The 24,568-nt window shown below is 47.9% G+C and overlaps 1 protein-coding gene across 4 annotated transcripts; it reads right to left on the bottom strand.

Moving 5' to 3' along the window:
* Window positions 1-65: 65 nt before the first annotated feature.
* Window positions 66-24,568, bottom strand: CREBBP (CREB binding protein). Of its 4 annotated transcripts, none has more exons than XM_053470645.1 (32): window positions 23,784-24,568; window positions 15,932-16,626; window positions 13,917-14,093; window positions 13,563-13,812; window positions 13,259-13,372; window positions 12,936-13,160; window positions 12,747-12,846; window positions 12,346-12,492; window positions 11,867-11,984; window positions 11,528-11,720; window positions 11,385-11,441; window positions 11,014-11,213; window positions 10,399-10,578; window positions 9,883-10,311; window positions 9,634-9,798; window positions 9,338-9,521; window positions 9,077-9,195; window positions 8,517-8,756; window positions 8,306-8,394; window positions 8,144-8,224; window positions 7,682-7,729; window positions 7,463-7,519; window positions 7,258-7,335; window positions 6,894-6,961; window positions 6,574-6,724; window positions 6,163-6,309; window positions 5,772-5,885; window positions 5,228-5,393; window positions 4,903-5,070; window positions 4,489-4,650; window positions 3,963-4,244; window positions 66-3,859 (listed from the first exon to the last, which is right to left on the bottom strand). In XM_053470645.1, the coding sequence occupies exons 1-32, from the start codon at window positions 23,869-23,871 to the stop codon at window positions 1,733-1,735; spliced, it is 7,419 nt and encodes a 2,472-aa protein (XP_053326620.1). In that variant the 5' UTR covers window positions 23,872-24,568; the 3' UTR covers window positions 66-1,732. The 4 variants fall into 4 exon arrangements, with proteins under 4 accessions (XP_053326620.1, XP_053326621.1, XP_053326622.1 ...); XM_053470646.1 differs by having other exon boundaries at window positions 9,883-10,308; XM_053470647.1 differs by having other exon boundaries at window positions 11,014-11,132.

Below are 24,568 nucleotides of genomic sequence, written 5' to 3'. Positions count from 1 at the left end.
AACGCTCATGTATTTTGTGACTAGAAGGCACTAGGGTCTGGGGCTGTAAGGAACCGGATACATGGTAAAAATTTCAGTAATTTATATCAATTTAAAGCAATACTTTATATACAATTAAAAAAAAAACATGCATAGTCCAGCGTACAATGTTGAAAACAGCATTTTCATAACAAAAAAAGAAAAAAAAAAAAATGAAAAAAACCCAGAACACTGAAGTTTTAATACCATGTACACTTTACTCAGCAAGAAAATAGCTGCTGTCAGACAGTATTTCCACTCCTCCTCTGCCGGGGGGGGACCGCCGACGACCCGTCCCGACAGAGAGGGAGTTAACAATGTCATAGGTTTAAGAAATGCTCCCAAGTATCGTCACGCAATCTACCATTCTGTACAATGATTCCGTCCCCCCCCCCCGCTCCGTTTATTTATACCGGTAGAACCTGCATGATTTACATTTTGATTGCATGTAATTAAATTTTAAAGGTTTTTCCTTCCTTTTTTTTGTTTTACACCATCCCAAAAAAAGTTAGCAGGAGCCATTTTATTTATTTATTGGTTTTTTTTTTTCCAATTTCATGCCCCCATCCGTAGAAAAAAAAGTAAATAAAATAAAAAATAAAATTAAAAAAAAAAAAACACAACATTTTTCGGTGGGATGCTTGAAATCTGATTTCACCATTTTCGCTCTGGCTCGTTTTCAGAAGACTTAAATGCAGAGAGAGAGAAATCTTCTGCGGGGAAGATATGGTGGAAGAGCATTCTGTAGTCTGGGATTAGGGAGGGTGAGAAGAAGAAGAAAAAAAATAAACCACAAGTATGACAAAAAAAAAAAACAATATTCTTTACAGCAATCCCTTCTTTTACAAAGTGTCCCATGGAAAAGCCTCTCCTGCTTTTGAAGTGACCAAATGTAGTTACAAGTGGTAAAGAGACAGCTGCCCCCCCCCCCGTGCCCACCCTCTCGCCCGCTCTCGCTCTCCCAATTTGTTTTAGGCTCTGTAGCTGCAGGGAAAAAAAAAATATATCCAATAAGACAGTCCTCTAAAATGAAAGAAAACAAGTTACACGTATATTAGCGTAATTAGATTCGGCCCCTTGTCTGTCGAGAGGCGCTTTTTTCCGGCCTCGTCCGGCAGAGAAGGGGCTTCTTTACCCACAGTGTGAGGACAGGAGAGGAGCAGGTATATAAACCCTCGTTACGATGCCGGAACCTACCGCGTCTCATTAAGTCATACAGAAGTGAAAATCCATAAAGGGACGAGGAAGAGGGGGGCTTGTCTGTAATTTGGCTGTCTGGTCAGCTTAGAAATCCCCCCCTCCCCCAAAATAACACAACTCTTTTTTTTTTTTCTTTTTTCCCCAGTTGTGTCTTAAAAGTCAAAAGCAGCCACTGACGTTTTGCTTGAGAAAGGCGAAGGCGATGCTCAGCAGCGCTCTGCCAACCTCTCCGGCAGCACACGGGTTAATCTGAGTCGGGCCGGGGGAAGGGCTGCGGCCTCAGTCCAGACTGGGGCCCTGTGTCCCTATTGAGCAGACCAGCAATGAGTAGGCATTTGTTTCTCTTTTTTTTTAAAATAAAGTCCATTGAGGGTGTGACGACCAGGGGGGAATAGATATTTATATATTTATATTTATATATAACAAAAAGAAAAATGGAGAGCTATGCAGGGGTTTATAGAAACCTCAGCCCCCCACCAGTGCAGTCCTCCAGTTCACTGCCGTTGTGTGGATGCTACAATCCCTCGACAAATTTTTCCAGGGTGTCCCCCGAAGGGTCTCCGACCAGGGACAAGTCGTTTGTGAGAGCGCCACGGTTTGGGGGGTTGAGCTGCGGAAGCATGGCGTTCTGCTCGGGGTTCCCCATGTGACCCTGGTCCATGGAGCCGCCCATGGAGGCGGCAAGGCCCGGGTGGGGAGAGCCAGTCTGGGGTGAGACGTGGTGCGGAGAAGGTTGCGGTTGTATACGGGGCGAAGGGCTGGAATGTGGAGGTTGTGACTGGGGACGGGGTGACTGGACGGGGGCGGGCGAGCGCACCTGATTGCTAAGGGAGGTTGCGATTTGCTGGCCCGGGGGAAGGTGAGTGGAAGGGGGCTGGCCTGCCATGAGATGCTGCTGAGGGCTCATGGCGTTCTGCTGCCCCGAAGAGGCAATTTGCTGCTTGAGCTGCTGCTGTAGCCGCTGTTGTAGCGCTTGCTGGATGATCGGCGGTGCTCCATCTGTGCTTAGGCCGGGCTGGGACATCTGCTGGATCTGTCCCATGGCGCCACCTTGGATGGAGAGATGCTGCTGCATGCGCTGCTGTTGCAAGGCTTGCTGCTGCTGGTAGCCTCCTTGCGGCTGCTGAAACTGGCCGTGTCCTGGCATCCCTCCTGCCATTCCTGCTGCATTCTGTTGCTGCTGCTGCTGCTGTTGTTGTTGCTGTTGCTGCTGCTGCTGCTGTTGTATCATCTGCCGGCGCAGCATTTCCCGATATTGTGGGTTGATGTTAGCCAGGTTAGGATTGTGACCTTGGTTCATCAGACTTAAGCCCTGGTTCTGAGGGTTCATGCCAGGCTGCTGCTGAGGGACATTGGCCCTCTGTACGCCCACCTGCATGGCACTCATGTTCTGCAGGCCAGGTTGCGGATGCATCACTTGCTGCTGGGGCTGCTGCTGTGGTGGCTGCTGGGGCTGCATGCCAGGCTGGCTGGCCACATACTTGGCAGTTCTTTGTTTGATAAAAGCGGCCATCAGCTGAGGGTTGGATTTCAGGATGTTGAGCACCTGCTGCTGCTGTTGCGGTGAGCTCGGCGACTTGAGGGTGCGAAGTAGGTCTTGCAAGGCATTTGGTGATATGTTGCGTGCCTGCTGCTGAGGGATTCCTTGCATGCGAGATCCTGGAACGGTCTGCTGGCCACCAACCATTGGCATCACTGGCCGCTGGATGACCTGCTGAATGGGAGGTTGCTGGGGCAGCTGGGGCGCTTGCCACTGGCCTGGCTGCATTCCTTGCATCATCTGCGGAGGACCAATAGGACCGGGACGTGGCACATTCATTCCCACCTGCTGCATGGTATTCACGGAGACCCCGGAGGGGTTAAGCATGCCCTCTGTAATACTGTTGACCCGGTACAGCTGCTGTTGTTGCTGGGCCTCCAGTTCTATTTGACGAGCAGCTGCCACAGCAGCTGGCGGCGGTTGCACGGTGGGCTGAGAAGGTGGCACCGCGGGCACTGGGTTTGCTGGCTTTCCTTGCGAGGTCACGTTGGGGGGCTGATTCCTGGCCACATTGGGGAAACCCGGCGACGCAATATTTACTGGGGAAGGCTGTGGAGCAGGCTGGGGAGTCTGCGGTGTGCTGGGTTGCTGCGTAGGCGTCCCAGGTGTTGCTGAGGTAGGGGAAGGTAGAGACTGCTGCGGAACGGTACGCGTGTTCATCGTGGCCATGCGCCGCCTCATGAGCTGAGCCTGCTGCAGCCGGTGTTGGATCTGTTGCTGCCGTAGCTTTTGCTTGATGTTGAGACAGAAGGGCACTGGGCATTTGTTCTCCTGGCAGTGCTTTGCATGGTAGCAGCAGAGCGCAATCAGCTGCTTGCAGACAGGGCAACCGCCATTGGTCTTGCGTTTGCAGCCCTTTGTGTGCTGCACAACCCTCTTCATCTTCTGGCACGAAGGCAGAGAACAGTTGGCGTTGCGACACTGGCAGGCATGCACCAGAGACTGGATGCAGCGCTGGATGCTGAGCCGTCGAGACTCCTGTGGACTCTTGGACTGTGCCTCGCCCTGACTGTTGCTCTCGTCATCCAAGCCGAGACCCCACTTAACCATCTTGTGCTCGTGGCTCTTTGTATTATAGCAGCTGACACACAGATCGTAATCCTGGAAAAGAGAAGAGGCGTTAGGACATTGCGAAGAGAGCGATCACTGTGTACATGGCCGCCCTCTCTCAAGCACCCTTAGTTTCAAGGCTTTTGGAACTCACCTCGCATACTGTGCAGTGCCAGCGCGTCTCCACATGGTGCTTGCATTCATTGCAAGTGTAGACAAAGCGGTCCTGGCCCTGTGTATGCAGCTCCACCAGCATGCACAGCGTGGACCACTTGGATCGTCGCAGCGATGAGAACTCCCAGTGCTTGTCACGCGCAAGCGTCAAGAAGGCATCCCGGCCATCCATGAGATCACAGCTCAGCATAGGATCCGGATCCACAATGGGTGGCAGAGAGTTGATCACTGGTCCGGCATACAGGTGGATCACAAAAAACACCTAAACAGGCAATGTCAGTGTGAGACGCGGGGAAACATAACAGTTCACAAAATAGGCAGAAACGAATACAGAAAGAAAACATGCACCAAGAGCGATAAAAAACGGAGCTAACCTACAAACAAGAAAGTGCAGGCGACTAATTAAGCAATTGCCACAATCACATGCGCAAAGCCACGTGTAGCTCTCCCTAAAGCGATCTGAGGGCCCTACTGCTCCCAGCCAGGATTAATGTCCAGCGCTTTACCTCTTTGTGTTTCTCCATAGTGGCATAAAGCTTTTGGCTCAGATCGTTGCACACGTTGGGCATGCTGGTTTTCTTCTTGTTGGCCCGGCTCATGCTGCTTTTATTCTTATTGGTCTTCTTGTTGTTTTTCTTCTTGGCGTTCTTGCTATCTCCCTGGCAGCCCTGCAAAAAAAAGAAAGGGTTTTTTTTTAGCTTAAAGTACAATGAAACTGTAACTTGTGAAGCTCGCCTCAAAACAGCAACTACAACAGTTTCTTATTTCATCTTGTGATGGTCTGCAATGTTCTGGCCAGAGCCGATGGACATTGTATTCCAGCAATAGCTGATGACCGCGGTTTAAACGGCCAGCTCTTAATATTCATATTACAATGGAGCTCTGTGTCCTGAACCTTAGCCTCTAGCAGGGAATCTCACCTCTGTGGTTTCACACGCCGCCGTGCTCTCCTCCTTCTTCCTTTCTTCCTCCTCCTGCTCCAGTTCTTTAATGCTCTCCTCCAGGACATTGGGCCAGAAGTCGCCTTCAAAGTATGGAAGCTCCTTGGCACTGGTCAAACGGTCCTCAGTCGCCTGCTTAAATACATCCTACACAGAAGCAAAAAAGGTGGATAGGAAAACAGATGTTTAACAGATTTAAACACAAGCAGCGAGTACCAGAGGCACCCGGCTGAAGTCACAGAATCTGCTCCCCGACGCGCCGAGTGTAGTTATCACCGCACGGGCGACAGGACGTCGTACACACCTTGTAATCGTGTATGATGCGCTCGGCAAAGGCCTTATCCAACATCTTTTTGTACCACTCCTGCAGGCGCTTGGGTTTTGGAATTTTCTGGTCGGCGGGGTGGCAGTGGAAGATATAATCGTCGCCCTCGCTTGGGGGACAGGCCCAGATGTGCCCAGTGACATAGCTAGTGATGATAAAAGAAACATGCATGAGGTCATAGCACAAACCTAGTGGGGGACAGAGGTAAAAACTGTGCCCGTTTGTTAGCTTGCTGATTTTGAGTAAAACTACTACCAGATAATAGATGAGTATATTGAGCCTTTTAAAGAGAATTAGAACTTCACTTTAAAGCCCGCAGTACTTTAATACTTGCCATAGCGATCACATAACTACCTAAGAATCTGAAAGCCTGGCCCACTGTTCTGGTATACACCGGTCTAAGTTTTTAAATGTATGTATTTAAGAGTATCTTCATAACTCTCCCCATCGTCTATCCACTGTGCGCACAGGGAAACCTTGAAGGAAATCAGAGGCGCGTTGTAATAAAAACCAACGTTCGTACCCAAGTTTCTTGACGTATTCCAAGTATCCTATGAGTATTTCATGGTAGACAGCCGTACGTAGGCTCCGCGGCCGGAAGAAGTGAATGCTGTCCAGGTAGGAGATGTACACACGTCTGCGTGAAATAAAAAGTTATTAGCACCGCAAACAGTATCTAAAGGAAAGCAACATAATACAGAAGATGGAAAAAGAAAAAAAAGCACCGTGCGTCAGCTCGGTTTTACATATATAGGTTCTGAACGATCTATTGGATCAGCTAGTCTATACATTGACTGGTTTCACTGTGAATGTGTGTCCTTGTTTGGGGTTGGGAATTTTTTTTTTTATTCTTCGTTAAAACGGTATTTTTCTATAACATTACAAAGCAGGGCAGAACTGGAATAGTGACCGACCTGGTATTGGGAAGAGGACAGTCAGAGCCATATTCCTGCACGTGCATGCCGAAAAAACACACGTCCACGCCATCAATTTCCTCGAAGGCGAAGAGGGCCTTGGTGCGGTAGGGGAAAGATTCTGGCATTTCCCCCGTATCCACAAACCTGAGCAAGAAAGAAAAAAAAGGTAAGAGATTTGAGATGTTTTCCAGGAACCAAAGTCTCCCCATGAGCAGCACTAACACACCTACCTCTATCTGCATGTCTTAAAACTATTTCACAAGTACATAAAATCATTTTGGGGACCAATCACCAATATCTTTGTGCGCAAAACCTGAGAAATTTAAAATCCACAGACTTACATAAAAGGTAAGCAGCAGGGACAAACAAAACGGGGGCGTTAAACGGGTGATGTCCGACCGGCCTTACCTGGATTTCATGCCAGGTTTAACTTCTACTATCTTGTCAGAACTGGCCACCACCCTGACAGAAACCTCGCCTGCTTCAGGATGGTTCTGCCGCCGCAGGAACTTATTCACGCGATCTTCCAGGTGGTTTCCTAACCGGGTGGTCTGTAGTCCTGGAGGTGGGGAGACAGAAAGCATTGAACGATAAGCTGCTTTGTAACCCTCTTTCACAGAACCAGACTATTAAAGCCTAAAGGACAATGGGCTGTCCTTAAACCCATTAAAAACAACGCATTGTCATGAAGGGGTTAAGGTTACAGATCTAACAAAAGCGGCACTTACTCTTCGCGCAGAACTTGTTCTCTTTGCGCGTTCGGCCCGTTTTCTTCAAGCAGTTGTCACAGACAAATCTGTAAGAAAAAGGAAAGAGTAATTTAGCGAACTAAACCATACTTAGAAACATAGGAGGATTCATTTCAACTAAAACAGTCATGGCTCCAGCAGAATGCAGATATCCCCATAAAGGACATGAAGGTTGTGGTTATTACTAAAGAGCATCTCGTGTCAAGATAACAAACTCAAGTATATCAAGTAATTCTTAAATGTAGAGTTAGAGAGAGTGAGAAGCAGGTCGGCACACAGATACACACCAGACTAAAAATCAGGGATTGAAGCCTTAAGAAGTGTGGAATAACGTTTAATTTACCCAGACGGCCAAATGATATCATAATGCAGGACACAGATCTGGTGCATCTTTCTTCCGCACTCTTTGCAGTCGACAAACCTGGAGGAGACAGAACAGAGAAGCCGTAAGATACAGAACGAAAATCTTCAAAGCTGTTGCTGGAACCTCCCGTATATACAAAGAAACTGCCCACAAATAACGTTTCTTTATGAACGGGAACACTCACGGTTCTGGATCCAGCATGTCATTTTTCTTCTTCTCAAACTGGTCCTTGGAGATGGTCCTAAAGAGAGACAGGAGAGCATTGGTACGGATTTTACACCATTACCCCTTCAGTGGCCAAAGAACGGGCCGGGATAGCCGCATGTCTCAGCCCAGGAAGGGAAAACCCACAACACATCACGTTAGCCCATGTACTGGAGGTGAAGAGGTAGCGAATATTTACATTTTGTTCAGCTGAAAGTCTCTCCTCCCATCTTTCTCGTCCATCAGTCTGAAATACACCGTCACGTGGTATTAACAACCCCCTCCCAGGCACGGGAGGGAAAGTAGAGTAAAGCAACGTCACACAAAAAAATGTAATCTAAAACAATTCCTATGGTATGCAAACGCCCAGAATCAAGACAGTAAAGACTCAAAACACAGAAAAAGTCTACATGGATCACAAGCAGTGCATGGAGTAGGCAGCTCCAAGCATAAAACGAGCAGAGGACTTCAGCGAAGGTCTTCACATATTATGGCCTTCTAAGCTCGCTGTACGATACTGTAAATAATTCCTTTCCTGGAGCTACTGAGGGGCCCGTGGCTCTTTACCCATCACCCTCCCCATATAGCCCTCGCTGTTTTCGGTCCTAATGAGTTAGTCGAGCCGATTTGACTTTGACAGAGACACCGTTTGTTGACTCACGTTTGAGGCTGGGAAGGATCGTCTCCTAGGGTCACGTTCTCCCCTTGAATCTCTGTGAAGCACTTCTCACAAAAGTGATACCTGCACAAACCAAACGGATACACTTAAGCACCAAACGGCCAAGCAAGCTGTGGCGCGGGCTGTAGGATGGGAGATACTCACCTGTTCTGGTAGCTATAGTAGGCAGCATCGCGGGGAATCGTGCACAGCTGCTTTCCGTAACAGCACAACGTCTGAGGGGAGAACTCAAACTGCAAGGAAAGATCCAAGAGCACGACGTGAGTAACAGGGTCAGCCATAATATACACAAACTATCAACCGATGCTTAGAGTCGTTACCATTTGACATGCTTTCTTGGGCATATTGTACATACCTTGCGCCCGCAACAGTAGCCCAGGGACTGCATGACCGGATCAATCTCCTGCTCAAAGACCTCGGCAAGCTTAGTACAGTATTTGTAGACCCGGGATGTCTTCCGGTTGTAGAGCCATGCGTTGTTGAACATCAACCACACGTCATCAACATACTGCCAAGGTTCCTGATACTGGCCGGTGTCCAGCTTCCGCTTGATCGTGGACAAATCCATTGGGTTTTTCACTATATCAAAGTAATCCTAGAGCAAGCAGGGGGATTGGATTGACAAAAGGCAAAAGCAATGGACGAGAGCCATGAGATGTAGACAGTGAATTGCTCTCAGTGTATGTCAGAAACAAGTACTTCATGGTAAATCTTAAAGGAGAGACACAGCATGCAAAGTGCTTTGATTTAACGGACATTAAAATTGTCAACAAACTAGGTCTGCTATCAGGGACAGGGCAGAAATGTAAACGACCCCAGTAACAGACAAAGCGAGTATTTTACACGATATCAAATATCACGTAACAAATTTGAAAAATGGGAAGAAAGAACAGAGGAAAAGTTGGCAATACTTACAGGAATCCCCAGCAACTGAGGATCCACGGGCTGGCGAAACGGTAAGGACTCTGGATCTTGCCGATATAGAGCTTCAAGAGTAGGCATCAGGGCCTGACGCAGCTCTTCTGGCTTAAATACTGCAAATTAAAAAACATTAAGTGTTCAGTTTAAGTTAAACTGGAGTTTTTTTTTTCTTCAAGGTTTCATTATTTAAGTGCTTCATGTATTAAAAGGAAGCTCTAGCGAGGCTAGGAGAATTTGGATATACGATGGACATACTCTTCTTCCGTGGCTGCGATGGGGACGTGGACTGAGAAGTTGAGTTGCTGCCTGCATTCTCCTCCTCCTCTTTGGCCTCCACCTTCACCTCCGGTTTCTTTTCATCTACCTCCATGGGCTCGGACTTTACCTCCGGACCTTCACATGGAGCTTCCTTCACTTGTGAGGGCAATTCCTCTTCCACCTGGAGAAGGGAAGGGGAAATATGAGGCCACTTTGTAAAAGTCAAATGAGAACACAGAGCTTTTGTCAGAGGATTCAGTGATACTCAATGTCTTCGTTAGATGCCCACTCACCTCAGTCTTGGGTTCCACTGGATTCTCGCAAGGTTCTGTCTCTTCTGCCTTTACCTCTTGTTTGACCTCCATCATGGGATGATCAGGGGCTGCCTGGTTATCTGCGCTGGCTACAGAGGCTGGTGTGGGCACACGGTTATCGACACTTGCAGCTGACTGGGATAGCTGTGGATAACAAATATGGCATTAAAGTTAACCACAATAGGCACGAGTTTCAATTCCCACTGGCGAGGCCAAAAGAATACTTACCGGAGTGCCGGGAGCCGGGGCATGAACGGACGTTGGCTGCAGCTGAGCAGGTTGCGGGGTAGGCACAGACTGACTGGGTACAGGAGTAGGTGGCTGTGGAGTGAGCTGAGCCTGAGCCGCCGCCTGAACCGTTGGGGTGCTCTGCGTCTGCATGGAATTTGGGACAGAGCCTGGCGTGGGGGCTGGCGTTTGCCCAGCAGGGGGCAGCGGAGTGGATGGCTGAGTAGGAGCTGCAGGCTGGGGTGGTGTCATGCCAGTGGGCGGCGGGTGCTGGATGGGTGGCATTCCAGCAGCCGATGCGTTGACCGATGGCGGAGTCTGATGGTGGGGAGACTGCGAAAGAGCAGGGCGTTGAAGCTGATTAGTCTGCTGGCCCATCATATTCATGGAGTTGCTGATTGGGAGAGATGGAGTAGGAGCTTGTCCCTGCTGACGAGAGATAAATGACATTTATGAAAGACATAAAAACTATGAGGGGCGGGGAAATTCCACTCCATGCTAGGCAGCACCACTTACCTGTGAAACTGCATTGGCTGCTCCAGTCTGCCCCATCGTAACCCCTAGTGGCCCAGTGTTTTGAGGGAACTGGTTCTGTTGCATGAACTGGTTCTGCGTCTGAGCTGAACTCATAAGATTATTCCCATGTGGTCCCATCATATTTTGTGGCTGGGGCATGCGAGAAGGAGACATTGCCACCTACGGGAAAAAGAAAAAAAAAATAAGTCTATTGCAACGCCACCGCTATGAAACCCTGAAAAAAGTATTCCGATTCTTTCTGTACTGCAAGAAGATACTAACTTCTTGCCCTTTTCCTTTACAAAGATTCACATTCTGATGAAAAGTATACAAAATAAGGCATAAGCCATCACAACGCCTATATATTCTACAAAAAAGACATGAATACGCCAAATCATGGCGTTATCCACTAGGACCGAGTCGGCTTGGTTTTACAGAAGGAGAATTGTTAAAGGTAATCCTGCATTAATTTTAAATCCAAGATCATTGTCCCTCACTACATGGAACGACCTAAAAGATTTTCCTACGCTACAATCGCTCACTTCCCTAGACTGCCACAGTAACACGTTGTGGTTGCAAACCGCCGTGCAGGAGCCAGGTCCGGTTACTACTTACAGCTGGCACTGAGCCCATGTTGTTCATCTGCGTGGGGTGGTTGAGCGGAGATGCTGCTCGAGGTCCCAATGGCGCAGAAGGCATATTCCCGATGGGCATGTTGGCAAACTGGTTCATTCCTGGAGACCCACCGCAGAATTGAGAAGAGAGAAATGCATGCTCGTTAGCAAATTGCGGATCTCTATTTAATACTCCGCCACCTGAGAGTAGATCAGAGATGAAATGATAATTGTAGAAGATCTAAAAACTCCACGAACATACCAATGCGCTTTTGTCGACAGCAGTGCTAACTGAAGGGCCTAATAGTACAAATCTAACGCATGCTAAACAGGACACAAAACTGAATTTTGGTTTGGGTCAGTACCACATACCTGATGTCACCTGCATTCGATTCATATTAGGAACAGAAGGCATAGGAAGAGGACCATCTATGATTAAAAAAAAAAATGCAAGGGTTACCAGCCAATACAAGAAACGTACAATGCGATCTCAAACCACCATTAACAATACTCACTGGCTGGTCGGACGGGCTGAGGTTGGCCCAATGCAGCCGCGGTTTGTGGAAGCGACGGGGGTTGCGCGCCAGGCGTCTGCAAGGCTGCCTGATTACCAAGGATCCCTTGTTTCTGCAGGCGAGACCTTCGTTTCTCTTCCAGCTCCTTTTGGATTTTGTAGATTTTCTCAGCCAGTAAATGGTAATATTCATCCTGCAGAACGACATGCGGGTTTAGGGCTGTAACACTACTACTGGGCTAAACTTACAAACCCCTCTAGCGACCGCTTGCATCCTCGTTTTTAGAAGTTCCACCCCAATCGTTCCAAATCAATTGCTAGAAAGACGTTCGATACATACCCTGCTGTTGGCCGATTCATACATATCGCCTTCAACTTTCCGGGCGTAAGCCACCAAGTTTTCCATGCGTCGGTCCTTCAGGGCAGCAGGGTCAGGAGTGGGAAAGATTGCCTGAACTCTGCAAGAAACAAACAGAACACTTACATTTCGCCCGATTTCTCTGCAACTAAAAACGCAGGGAGACAGAGGTGAAGATGGGTAGGAAAGGCTCACCTCCTAGACTGAGACGCAAACCCCCCTGTAGTACTGTCCCCAAGCAAACGGCACACACTGCAGTTAAGTAGATGTCACTAGAGTTATTTTCCAAATATGTATTTTTTTTTCCAAAAAGGCTTGCTTTTCCTTCAACATTTCCTGCCACCAGCAGCAACTTGCTAAATTCCTTCACATGGCACCATAAGTGCCTGAGAACTATACAAGGTTTCCATTATTTCATATTTAAAATGAGAAAAAAAGGCAGATCCACCAGCAATACGTACAGCTTGTGAACAAGATGGTTGCGGAGGTCCTGCGTCACATGCTCGTGCCAGGCTTTCCTTACTCCTGTAGTGGAAGGGGGTGCCGCTGTTGGCATAGTGCCCATGTTGCCAACTGTGCCAGGACTGTTGCCATCATTCAGCAATTGACTGAAACAAACATGGCCAAAGAGAAAAGAATTGAACGCCACAAATACTCAAATTGTGCACGGTAGGCAGACAAGCAGCTTTGCAAGAGGCATCTCATGTGAGATGCAGCCCCGTACACAGCATAACTATGTCAGGTAAAGCACTAAATACTTCGGCTGTATGGTGGCACCTCCAGTATCATAAAAATTTAATGCCGGCTTGTTTTACCATGGGATTATAAAATCTAACACTTATTAGCCAACTGGAAGACTTACTTTGCGTTTGCCAGTGACGCGGGTAGAGTAGCTTCGGAGATCAGGTGTGCTTGTTGTTCAGCCGACATTCCACCTGCAGAGAGGTTTATCTGATTTCCTCCTGCAAGATCGAGCAAGCATTTCATTTAAAGTAAAACATGAAGGGGGGAACCTAAAGCTACAGCGCAGGCTATATTACGCTCAGCTCACCTTGCGGGTTGATGTTGCGGATCTGCTGATGAACCTGAGACTGAGCCGACTGCTGTCCAGGGCCCTGAGACTGATTGCCGTAAGGAAGTCCCAGAGCAGCATATGCCCTCTGCATGGAGCTGGGGTCGATAGGAGTAGGGCTGCTCAGAGAAGGAGTGGTCTGCTGGTTACCTCCAACTGCTCCCATGGTGTTCTGTACCCCACCGGACGGCGAGCCCAGGAGAGCTAAGGAGAGAACATGCATCACTTTGAGTCCCACAGATGTCCACAAGGCCTCTTTTAGACACAAGTATCGTGATGGCAGCAAAACTAGTGACACTTACGTTGCTGGTTCCTTTTGTCGCTTGCATTTTTCAAAGGCAGACACACAGGACAGTCGTGCCGTGTGCAGTTTTTCCAGTGGGAGATGATTTGTCGTGAGGATGCACAATGTGCAACTGCGGAAGGGAGAAGAGTCAGCAAACAAAGGACTTGACAACAAAATGCAGAAGTCAGCACAAGAAACCGGCTGAATCCCACCCATGCAATCCTAGAAGATTTGTCCACTTCAACTTGCCCACCACTATATCATACACATGGCATTTAAATCAATTATAAACCCAGTTATAAGTGAAGTAGCCGTCTCACCCTGGCAGGCCTTCCCTGCTTGGCAGTGGGTCATGTGATTCAGCACGTTCTTCATTGTGCGACAGTGCGGTAACGCACAGTCCCGCATTTCCCCATTGGTCTGTTCCCTTCGCTGACACTTGTGGGCATGAAGCAGCAGGACGAGCTGTTGCTGGATGAGCTTGCGCTTCTCGGGGTCAGCTGTAGGGCCGGTGCCCATGGAAGGTGTTGTACCGATGCCAACCTGCTGCACTTGAGCCTGCAAAGGAGACTGAACAGAGGAGAACATTACACATGCAGGAACGGCAAGACATGAACAGCAATCCTTTACATTTATCGAAGGATAAAAGAGGCTATGCCGGCCTGGAAACTTACCATGTTGGGTACATTGGCAACTGGCGAGCCTTTCATATCAGAAGGGAAAGGGGGAAGGTTGTTCGCCATGCCAGGCTTAGCGGAGAGCTGAGGGTTGACTGCCTGGGCCCGGATTTGCTGCCCTGCAGTTTGGTTGAAGCTTTGTCCAAAAGGGCTGTTACTACCCTGGAGCCCCATCTACCGAGAAGAGAAGTACAGGACGATTTAGAGGCAGTTCAGGCATAAATATTCAGGTACACCACAAGCAGATCGTCAAGAACGCGGAGGGACTCAAAAACAAACAGCTTGCCAGTGCCAAAAAGATGACCACCAGAGTCCAGCAGAGTCCCCTCAATAGTCAAACTTCACAGTAATCGGTTTGGTTCTGGTGGAATACGGTTTTCATTAAGATGGGGGGAATTTTTACAAAATGTATATATGGTGGGCATTACCAGGCGGCACAGATATGAGGGGCTTTGAAGGTCGCATGCTGTGTAACAAGGTTAATAAAGTGGTTGTAATCAGATTTGCTTTCCAATGTGCAACATTTAAAGCCCCTCTCTATCTGCAGCTCGGGACCCTCCATGTGTTAAACCATTCGCCAGGATCGGTTAGCATGGATCTTTTTGCAGGTATTCGTTGCACCTGGACGTTCCTGCTCGTGGAACCGTACACTGAAGCTCAAAGTGTCAGGAGCAAGAATATAGAAATTTAATTTGTTTTATATCCATCTAGAAAGGGGGGTTGAGATTCAGGAAATGATTACAAATGCTAGAAGCCATGGCTATCTGGTTTCTGTGAGCAGTCTTGCTATGCTGCAATGGTTAAAATTACTTATTTCAGATTAAACAGGCAAAACACCAAAGGGCAGATTGTGGTTATAAAAAAGAAAAAAAAATCATCGGACCGAGAAGTCAAACACTTTCTAAAAATTTACAAAAACCATCACAGAAAACAGGGCAGAAACTAAGAAACGCAACAAAAGGGTAACAAAAAGGTCCTCCGGTGCAGACAGGACAAAAGATCCGACTCTCCGCACAGGGCCGAGGGGGGGGCTAGGGGGAGGAGCCAAAACAATTTCAGCCTTTTGTCCGGCCAGCGGTGGTGACTTACGATACAAGTCATCAGCCCCGAGGCACCGCGGAGGAAAGAGGACGTTTAAACAAAGTCTAAAGGCAGACCCCCGACACTACACACAATGTGATGATCCTGCTGTAAAAAAATACTAGTTTCGCCTAAACTCAGAATTATTGTACCAAAAACAGAAGCCACATCAAGACAAAACAAAGCAATGAAGTAACGCAAGATGTTAAAGCCACTTCAAAGCACAACACCTTGTGCGGTTTTCTTTAACTGTTTGAAAGCCGGAGACCACTAAATCTCAACCTTAGAAACATCATGCTGAGAAAAAGGCTTTTTTTCAAAAAAAAATGCTTCATAATATTATATATATATATATATATATATATATATAATATTTAATATTATGTTAGTCCAATAAAAACGGTATCACTGCATACTCTGCAATACTCTATTTTTTGACATCGTGTATATATATATATATATCTCATACCTATACACAGTTATGTTTCATCTAAAAGACATGAATACACAACACAAACCAGCATCTCATATTACTATTGCCAAGCGTTTCTCTGTTAGACACCATTGTTCTACAAATCCCCATAGAATATTTTACCTTTAATGCCCGTTTTCTTGTAGGCCGGTTATTAAATTACTAAACTCTGCTCCATGTGCATCTTGCATTTTCAAATAGTCCAGTACACTTAGAAGAGCTTTACAGGCAGAGAAAACTTCTTTTGAGACACCAAAGACTTTGAATATCAAATCCAACATTTTAACAGTTGGGACCGTATATTAGAAATTTTAGGCAGGGTACACAACACATTTTCAGAATGATGGATAATACGCTGTTCTACCATCCTAACCTCCCTCTGATGGACTGTTTAATTAAAAGAAAGTTACAGGGTATGGCGGACAGCTGCACCAGAAGCTAAAAACGTAACGGCACTTACTTTAGCCATGGGTCCTCCTTGAGCACTGGTCATTCCTCCATGAGCCGTCATAGTTGCCGTTCCTTGGGTCAAGGTTTCGGCGAGGACGCTTCCCGGATTGCTTTGCATGCCGGGCGACGAGTACTGCATCCCTGCTCCCCGACCTCTGCTGCCGGATCCAAGCGAGCCGTTCAACACCTGCCCGGGAGCTTGCTGCTGCTGGCTCATTAGCGCGTGCCCAGAATTGCTGTTTAGCATTGCCTGATGCCCTTGGTTGAAGTTGGAGTTCATACAGATGCCGCCGGGGCCCTGCTGGCCCGCCGGACTGCCCGCCACCATCCCCACTTGCTTTTGTGCTTGCGAGGTCGGAACAGACTGGCCGGGCGCACCGGGTCCCTGCTTATTCAGTCCAGAAGCTTGGTTGGCAGACATCCCCTGGTTAAGGGGACTCTTGTTTAAGCCACCCAGGTTGCCAAGGCCGGGGCTGTTCTGCTGACCCTGGGCTCCCATGCTCTGCTGCACAGGGCTGCCCGAGTTTCTGCCCATAGCAGAACCCAGTCCGCCGCTTCCGCCGCGCAGGAGGTCGGTCAGCTGCTTGTTTTGGGAAACGGCATCCTGCCCCAGGCCCCCACCTGTGCCCAAGAGGTTCAAATCTTGCCCATTAGGGATTAATTCATCAGGGAGATCATTCTCCAAGTCAAAGAATGATCCAAAATCTGTAATGCAGGAAAAAAACAGAAGAAAAAAAAGAACTTAGATAACAGTACAAAAACATAAGCGAAATAAGTAAACAGCAAAACTTGAACAAACTTCAGCGATGTTACGATCACAGCGTTCCATAGATAAGAACAAGTCAAAACAAAGCATACAACGACGATACTTTAATACCCAAACCCGCTTTCAAACCAGCTAAATTACACACACACACCCCCCATGTATATACACACACCATGTATATACACACACCTTACGCCACTTCAGTTACAAGAGACCAATTTATATTGAACTTCATTTAGAACCGGATGTTTGGTGGGGGGCAGACTGGATGACTGTAGGGCAGATATGATGATTGGGGGGGGGTTATATTCTGTTAGAACCAAAAGTGATAGCAGATTCTTTGTTGCTTACACTCGGAAGGAGTGCGTGGGCTAAACTAGGTGTTACAACCGTGAGCGCTACTAAAGTTACAGACAGCCGTCACCTATCCGCCGGCTTCCGCATTCCAGAGAACACACACACTGACATCAGCCGTCGGGAGCAGGACCTGCCCACGGGAGGTTAAAAGGGCCGCCGCTGCGGAGGAAACAAAGACGGGACGCTTTCTACCGGGTTAACGAGGAACGGGCCGGCACGTGGAACACACACAACACAACTGTATCCTCTGCCGTGTTAACACATCGACGGCCTGGCTGCAATCCAGCGGCTACGAGTAAACAGAAAGCCGGCGCTCGACAGCAACTGAATCAGACGGCTCTTCAGCATGCGCCGCCGGACTGGGGCAGTTCCAGGGATACATTGATTAGGGGGCTTTCAGGCGGCCTTTGCTGCAGACGAAGCCCGTTTGTTTCTAGCACACGTCACGGTTCGATTTAAAACCCAGGGCATTTCTGATGGGTGTTAAACACCCAAAACAGAATACAGCTTGCCTTTCATGAACAAGCGCAAAATGGGGCAAGGAAACAAATCTACATTTTATTTTGGGCTGAAAACGAGTTTTTAAATTTAAGAAAAAAAAAAATACAAAAAACACAAATTCCCATTTTAAGTGTAAAACTATAAAAATGTATAATATATATATAAATAAGTTTACACGTAACCACAAAGGCTGCGTATACCATACCTCCCGATACCATTAAATCATCTTCGTAAGAGGAATGTAGTAACCAGACGGAATGACCTCAGGAAACTTATAGAAGGTGAAGCCAGGATACGCGCTGATCGCAGCGAGCAAACCTCTATATCGCAACTTGGCAGGGAATAAGTAGACGAGATGTAGATACTTTCAAGTCTTGCGCAGTCTTTTGTTCTAGAAAAACCTATAACCGGTACGTCATAATTTATTGTAGACCAACCCAAGACTATTGGAACAAAGCTTCGTTGATCAGGAATCCCTGCTATTCACAGCGTATTTTGTCTCGAGACCCGATATTCTGTTTTGAAAAGCTCTTGGAAAAGGAGCACTTGTGGGTCTTTTCAAAGAAACAAGTGTATCAGTGTTTATTTTGACACCCAATTCCGAGTCGCCGTGGCGTTTCAATCCAACAAGAGAACTTTATCAAAAGCCTTCATTGGGGAGGTCCAAGCGAGTCCTTCTAACACCAAAAAACAAGTGTCGCGTCTGTTATGGATATATGCAAACTCTCTAGATGGGGATAGGAATTAGATGCTAGCCTGAAAGGCCAATCGGACATACGGACGTAGTTAACCCTTTCAGGACGTTACGTTCCAACCGAAAGACATACAGACCGGCCAGAGAACCCACAGCAAGAACTCTCGAAAAGGTTAAGGGTTCAACGCAAGGGGGCAGCCGGTATGAACATCCCATCCATACATCCAACCTCATTCTAGAGAATGCTGGGAAATCCTAAATAGAACTTCAGAAATATAAAAAGTATCAAGCGCGAGACAGCTACATAAAGAGGCCCTCAGAAAAATTGAGGTTTGCCATCAATTGCAACAAAGACCACAAACGTCATTGCATTGTCCGGCTGATCGAGCGCCCTAAACTATCACAGCAAAGGGATATAAGGAAGAGATCTAAACACTAAATAAGGTACGCAGAGGTGGCATTACTTGGCTGAGGAGGTAAATGTTCTATTGGTTTCGTGTATCTACACGATACGTACACTTGGATAAATCTCCGCCTTCCCAAAAGCTCCCTGGAATCCATTTAACTGCAAATATACAGAGAGACCAAGGAGTAATATCAGGAATAGAGAATTAGCTCGATGGGTCTACGCGATGAACGAGGTCTCCGACCGCCACCGGCTCCCAGGACAAAACCCACCGAGGAAGGAACGGCTCACTTGAAGGGTCCTGGTTATCTACAGATCTGGTCGGATCGGCGCACACCGGAATAATTCTGGCCGCGAATATTTAGAACCGTTAACCCAAACAAAATACAATATCCAATACAGTAACTCTTTGTATAACGGGCGTAAATAAACTGTGCGAGAGACAGCATCGCTCCTCTAATTAATGCACTGCCTGTAAGCCACTGAAGCATAAGCACACTTTCCACAAAGCCACCGAGGACTGGATCGGCGTGCGGAGAGGGCAGCGGATCTAAACAGTGTGAAATCAAGGGATTATCTACTGCCACGCTTCGGCTTCGACAACAAGAAGCAATCTTATGGGACAGACGCGCACAGAACCGAGTGTTTATACAGAACAGAGAATCTGTTCATCCACAAGCGAGGGAAGACGCTGCAGATAGGGCCGTCCGGACAGACGGGGTGTCCTGTATGGAGAACAACGGTTACCAGCACGGGGCTCCAAATAAAGCCGAGTTACGGATTTTCCCTCCTGAATGGATTTTTTATGTATATCAGAATAGCCCGGAGAGTAGTTGGTTCCTAGAATTGGCCGTTTGGTGGATCTACCATTCATTCTGGCCAAAAGCTTCCACAATCTTAACTCAGGAACCGGCCCCCCGCTTTCCTACAGAGAAACGCCACAAACACACACGCCATACACACCACAAGATTAGCCAAAGGGGTTGGTAAGGAGGGGACGCAACCTTTCAGAAACACAAGCCGGGGATCTATTTGCATAGAACGATGGAAGGAATAGGCACTCCTAGGCGAACGTAGACCAGGAAAACTCTGGCACGGCTAGGAGATGGTTTAGTCACGGACTAACAATACGAGTAATACTGTAGAGAAAAGCCGTCCACAGCTTCCCGGGAGAGACCTCCATACGAGCGTCGGGCAGAAATCAGTCGCACAACCATTATCAGATCCTAAGGAATCGCAATCTAGTGGACCATGAGGTGCAGCAGCAGAGTTTATTAGAAACAGCAAACCGTGAGGAGGAATCGCACTTCACCAAAGGAACCACATTCACCAAACACGAGGAACAGCCCATTATTCTACGCTTACACTTTGGGGAAAGACCATACTAACCAGCCAGACCGGAGCGGGAGAAACCCTGAAGCCAGGGGGGCTATCATGACTTCAGCCAGAACTACACGAGAACATTAACACGTTGCTGACACGTAAAACTCTGACCAGACAAATCCTACAGCGCGGCTCCTCGGGAGTCCCATCGCTCTTTCGGGCATCGTTTTTGAGCATGTCGCGCGGCCTAACCACTAAGTGCAAGCGAAAACGAGCCCAAAAGTGTGTTTGTAGACAGACTCTGAAGCCTGACAGAGACTTCTTTTCTCCAACTACCAGCAAGGTGTTATTAAGCCCCAAACGGCCACAAAACACACAGCGATTGCGCCAATCCGTACTTATTTTGCGTGTAAGCGTAATAAACTGCTTTAAAGGCACGGGACGGCTATCCAAACCTGTGAGCTAACGCGGCGGCAGCTGATCCAGAGAGCAAACCCCGTACTCAACCGGCACGCAAGTCCGAAAGCGAACAGCAAACCTATGCCGTGAGATACGCTTTACGCGTGAAACACGTCCGCGAGCGGCCCTTAGGAACAGGGTGGATACTGAGATTCATCAACTGTTTGGAAGACGCCACAGACATCCTAGAGACCTAACAGGGTCTCGCACCTTCTTCCCAACGTCAGTGATGGTGATGGGGGGGGCTTTGCCAAACCCTCGTGTTTTGATGATATAATTAAGCAATGATGCGTTTTTGTTTAAACTGGTATTTTTCAATTAAAAATCTGGGGAAATATAAGCTTTTTCTTTTTAACGAGCAAGAAGGGGGCTTCCACATAGCATCACGAAGCCATGCGCGCCAAGAACACCTTTTAGAACGTGGATTCAGATTTCTATCACGAAAATGATTCTGAAAGACCCGCACCTGGAAGACGATCGTTTCTTGCCCACTGAGCTAACATTCTGTCGTTATAAATACCACCTCCAGCGATGGGTAAACCCTTAGGGCCACTAGTTACGGTTTAACATTTGATCGTTGCCACGTAAATTCAGGTTTTTTTCTTATCCTGATCTCTACCGATTCCTAAACTCTACCTTAACCCAACATCGCAACAAATTGTTAGAAGAGGTTACAGCCACAGGACGGGTAACATTGTAATTTTTTGTTTCAACTTAATAAAAACTTACAGGTTATAACCCAACCGTTACGTCAACGGACAACATAAGAGACCAAATAGTAAAGAAATAGTTGGAATCTTCTGATGCAAAAAATAAATAAACTATTGGAAACGGGCATGTTGGTTTTAAACAAACTCATTATTCCTTGTATTGAGAGACTTACCTTTTTCAGCGGGGGGGGGGATTTAAAAATAAAGTAACAGTGAATTGCAGCAATTTTAAAATGCCCAGTGTGTGTAATATATATTTATATTACATTTGGTGTTACGCAAAAATCCTGCAATTTATAATAAAAACTACACGTAAGTTTCATTTAGCCCCCGTGTTATATTTGTGCTTTTGGGGTCTCTCGTGGGTTTTATAGGTTAAATCAGGGATGCGCAACGCCATTCCTTGAGGAGCACAATTTTTGTAAATCACAGCATGCGCTTCTTATTACAAATAAACTATTTTTTTTTTCAGGCAGGGACAGACAGAATTCCTGGTCTGTTTGCGGCCCTCGAGGGCTAGAATTGTGCAGCCCTGTGTAACTCGCAGCATCCCATCCCAGCCATACATACCGAGTGTCGTGGGGAGCAATAAAGTGCGACACACTAAGCCATCATACCTACCAACTGCCCCGCACACATCCCAGCGCCGGCAACTAACCCCAGCCTACAGGCCATACGTTTCTATGCAGTTCAAAGAGAACATGAACACGTATGTGGCTTCTATGGGCCAGTCTTCCCGATACATACGGATCCAGTCAAGCATCACCAGGACGCGGCCATCTCACCGTCCCAGGAGGCCGGTTCTGCGACATGTGATTTCTATTACTTAAACGGGCGATCCTGCGATACTTCGCCTTCTGGAACAGCATGGTTTCCAGGGCCTTGGGATAACCGGGCTTTAAACAAGGTGGTGGCTCCACTGGCGCCCTCGACTAGTTCACGGATGTCTATGAAGTGCATAAATTCAAAGAAGCCCAGGGCTTCCGGGGTATAGCACGCCACTACCGGTATCTGACAGAGTCCTATATCTACCCGCTCCACAAAACCACTTTCTCCTGTAACAGAACTCATTGCACAAGTCAGTACCAAAAATAACTTTCACTTTTCTCACTGGAAAACCCAAACCTCACTTTATTCAGTAAGCACCGCCGTCCGTGAAACTATAAGCCGAAGTTCTTTTCTCCCCGGAGAACGCACGCAATCTGCCGCGGTCACTGCGAGAGTCCCTGAACAAAGCCAAATGTCTTCATACTCTGCCCCGGAGAAATGTAACCGACACATCCAACAATGGCTCACTCCCAGCACCAACAGCTCGCGGCCCCCCAACATCTCGTACCGGCCCATTCGGCCATCTGTGCCCTTTCCTAACCGCACGCTCTGTTTAACCCACGACACAGGAATAAAACTTCTATTAACTGAAAACCCCCCAAAACTACTTTCCCTCCTCCGGATGTCACCCCGTCCATGGCTTTATTCCACATTATGTTCCATTTTCACCCATTGCAGACAGCTGTACGTCTTCTTACCTCCATCCACACCACCTCACCCTCCACAGCATTTCGGTCATTTCTCCATAGCTGCAAATATATACTAGACGGACACCACGTCCGTGACAGGTCCCCGGCCAGCATCACCCGCATTATTTACTACGGATCACAACCGCCCGCGGCTCTCAGTCCCTGGGTGCCAAGGCTGGACAGACCCCCCAGGCCAGGCGGCCACGGGCTTAACACTTTAATTGCCAATACCTGCGTTATATTATATCGATCTCTACGGATCAATTAATACCGGCTCCTGAGCAGCGGCGCTCAGTCTATGCGGCTCTAACCGTGCCAACGAAACACTCAACCCTACGCTAGAGAAACTTTTCTTCCGCACGTTTTTGTTACGTTTACAAAACAACAAACAAACACCGGAGCTTCTTACGGCAAAACAATGCCCAAAATCAGAGAAAACATCCTAAATGCACATCGTCTCCATGTGCTCCACCACCTCAATCCCAAAAAACCCTCCTCCATTTTAGATAATTATCCTTACAGAGGCATCCACTCCATTCCTCCACCTCCATAAACACTAATAATAGTAATAATAATAAATAATAATAATAATAGTGAGAAATAAAAATAGACCCCCCCCCCACCGATCCCAGGTCCATTTACCCCAATTCACCCCCCATGTTTAAGATGTCTCGTTTAAAGCGCCTCTCACATCCCACCCGTGTGTCTCAAGCATCTATCCCAAACATTTAAAGCCCCTTCTACCTCCATTTTAGATCGTACCCCCGGCCGGCTACACGAGCATCCAATGCCCCGATCGGTAGAAACCCTCCGGCCTCGCTCTATGCTTTAAAGGCAGCCGCCAGACCCTCCGACCCCCGATCTGTATTTACGATCATCTCGCTTCCTCTTAAAAGCTGCTGCGTGCATTACATGCTCGGGCCTAACACTCTCACACACACGGGGGAGAAAACGCCAAACGCTTGTTGCCATCCCCATCGCCTTAATGTGTTTATACCCATCGCGTAGGGGTATTCACCCCGCTTTAATGCCACCCGATCGATGCCTTAGCATCCCAGTGCCCTCCTCTCCCACCACCCCCCCCAGTCTCCGGCCTGCTGGTAATGGCTGCCTCCCCGGCCTCTCCTACCTGCGCTGTCACCGCTGGCTGAGAATCCAGGCGAGCTGAGTTTGGGTCTCTTCCGGTTGGGCGGCCCGTCCAGCAGGTTCTCGGCCATCTTCTAGCCCTTCTTTGATTTCGGTCACCGAAGACAGACAAGGCTCCCTCCCCGGAGGAGGAGCAGCAGCGAGAAGAAGAGAAGAGAGAAGCAGGGGAGGAGGAAGGATACCCCCGGCCCTGCAAGCCGCCCCGAGCCTTACCACCTCTACGAGGAGCTGCGTCCCTTCCTTCCGCACCAGAAAAATAAGTCTCAATGCCCCCCCGAGTCCCGCATCTCTAACCTAGGGGGACCCCGAAATCAGAGCCCCCCTAAACCTCAAACTCCTCTGCTGGAAAAGGGGAGGGGGCAAAAAAAATTACAAATACCCCCCCTCCCACTACAATACCTGCACTTAATCCCCCCCACGAGCCAAAGAAAGTGAACCCCCCAAAAATATTAAAATGAGCACCCCTGTAACCTATGGTGATTGGTGGTGCCCCCAACAAATCAGTGAAGAGCCACAGAGAGAAGAAAATCCACACCAAAAAAAGTGAACACTTCAAAAAAATGCAACAATAGCAGAAAAAAATCCTATTTGGGGACAACCCCCCCCCAAAAAAAAATAATATAACAATCCACCAACAGCTCCCCCCAACGAGAGATCTCAATGCCAGTCCCGGCTATAGATGCGCTGCCGGTGAAGGATGCCACCTGGTGTAGGACCCCCAAAATTACACGCAAACCCGCAAAGGGGAGAGGAAAGAAATCCACCCCA

The sequence above is a fragment of the Spea bombifrons genome, chromosome 7 (assembly GCF_027358695.1).
Source record: "Spea bombifrons isolate aSpeBom1 chromosome 7, aSpeBom1.2.pri, whole genome shotgun sequence".
Classification (NCBI taxonomy): domain Eukaryota; kingdom Metazoa; phylum Chordata; class Amphibia; order Anura; family Pelobatidae; genus Spea; species Spea bombifrons.
Note: the sequence above shows the minus strand (reverse complement) of the source record. Positions and strands in the feature narration are given on the sequence as shown.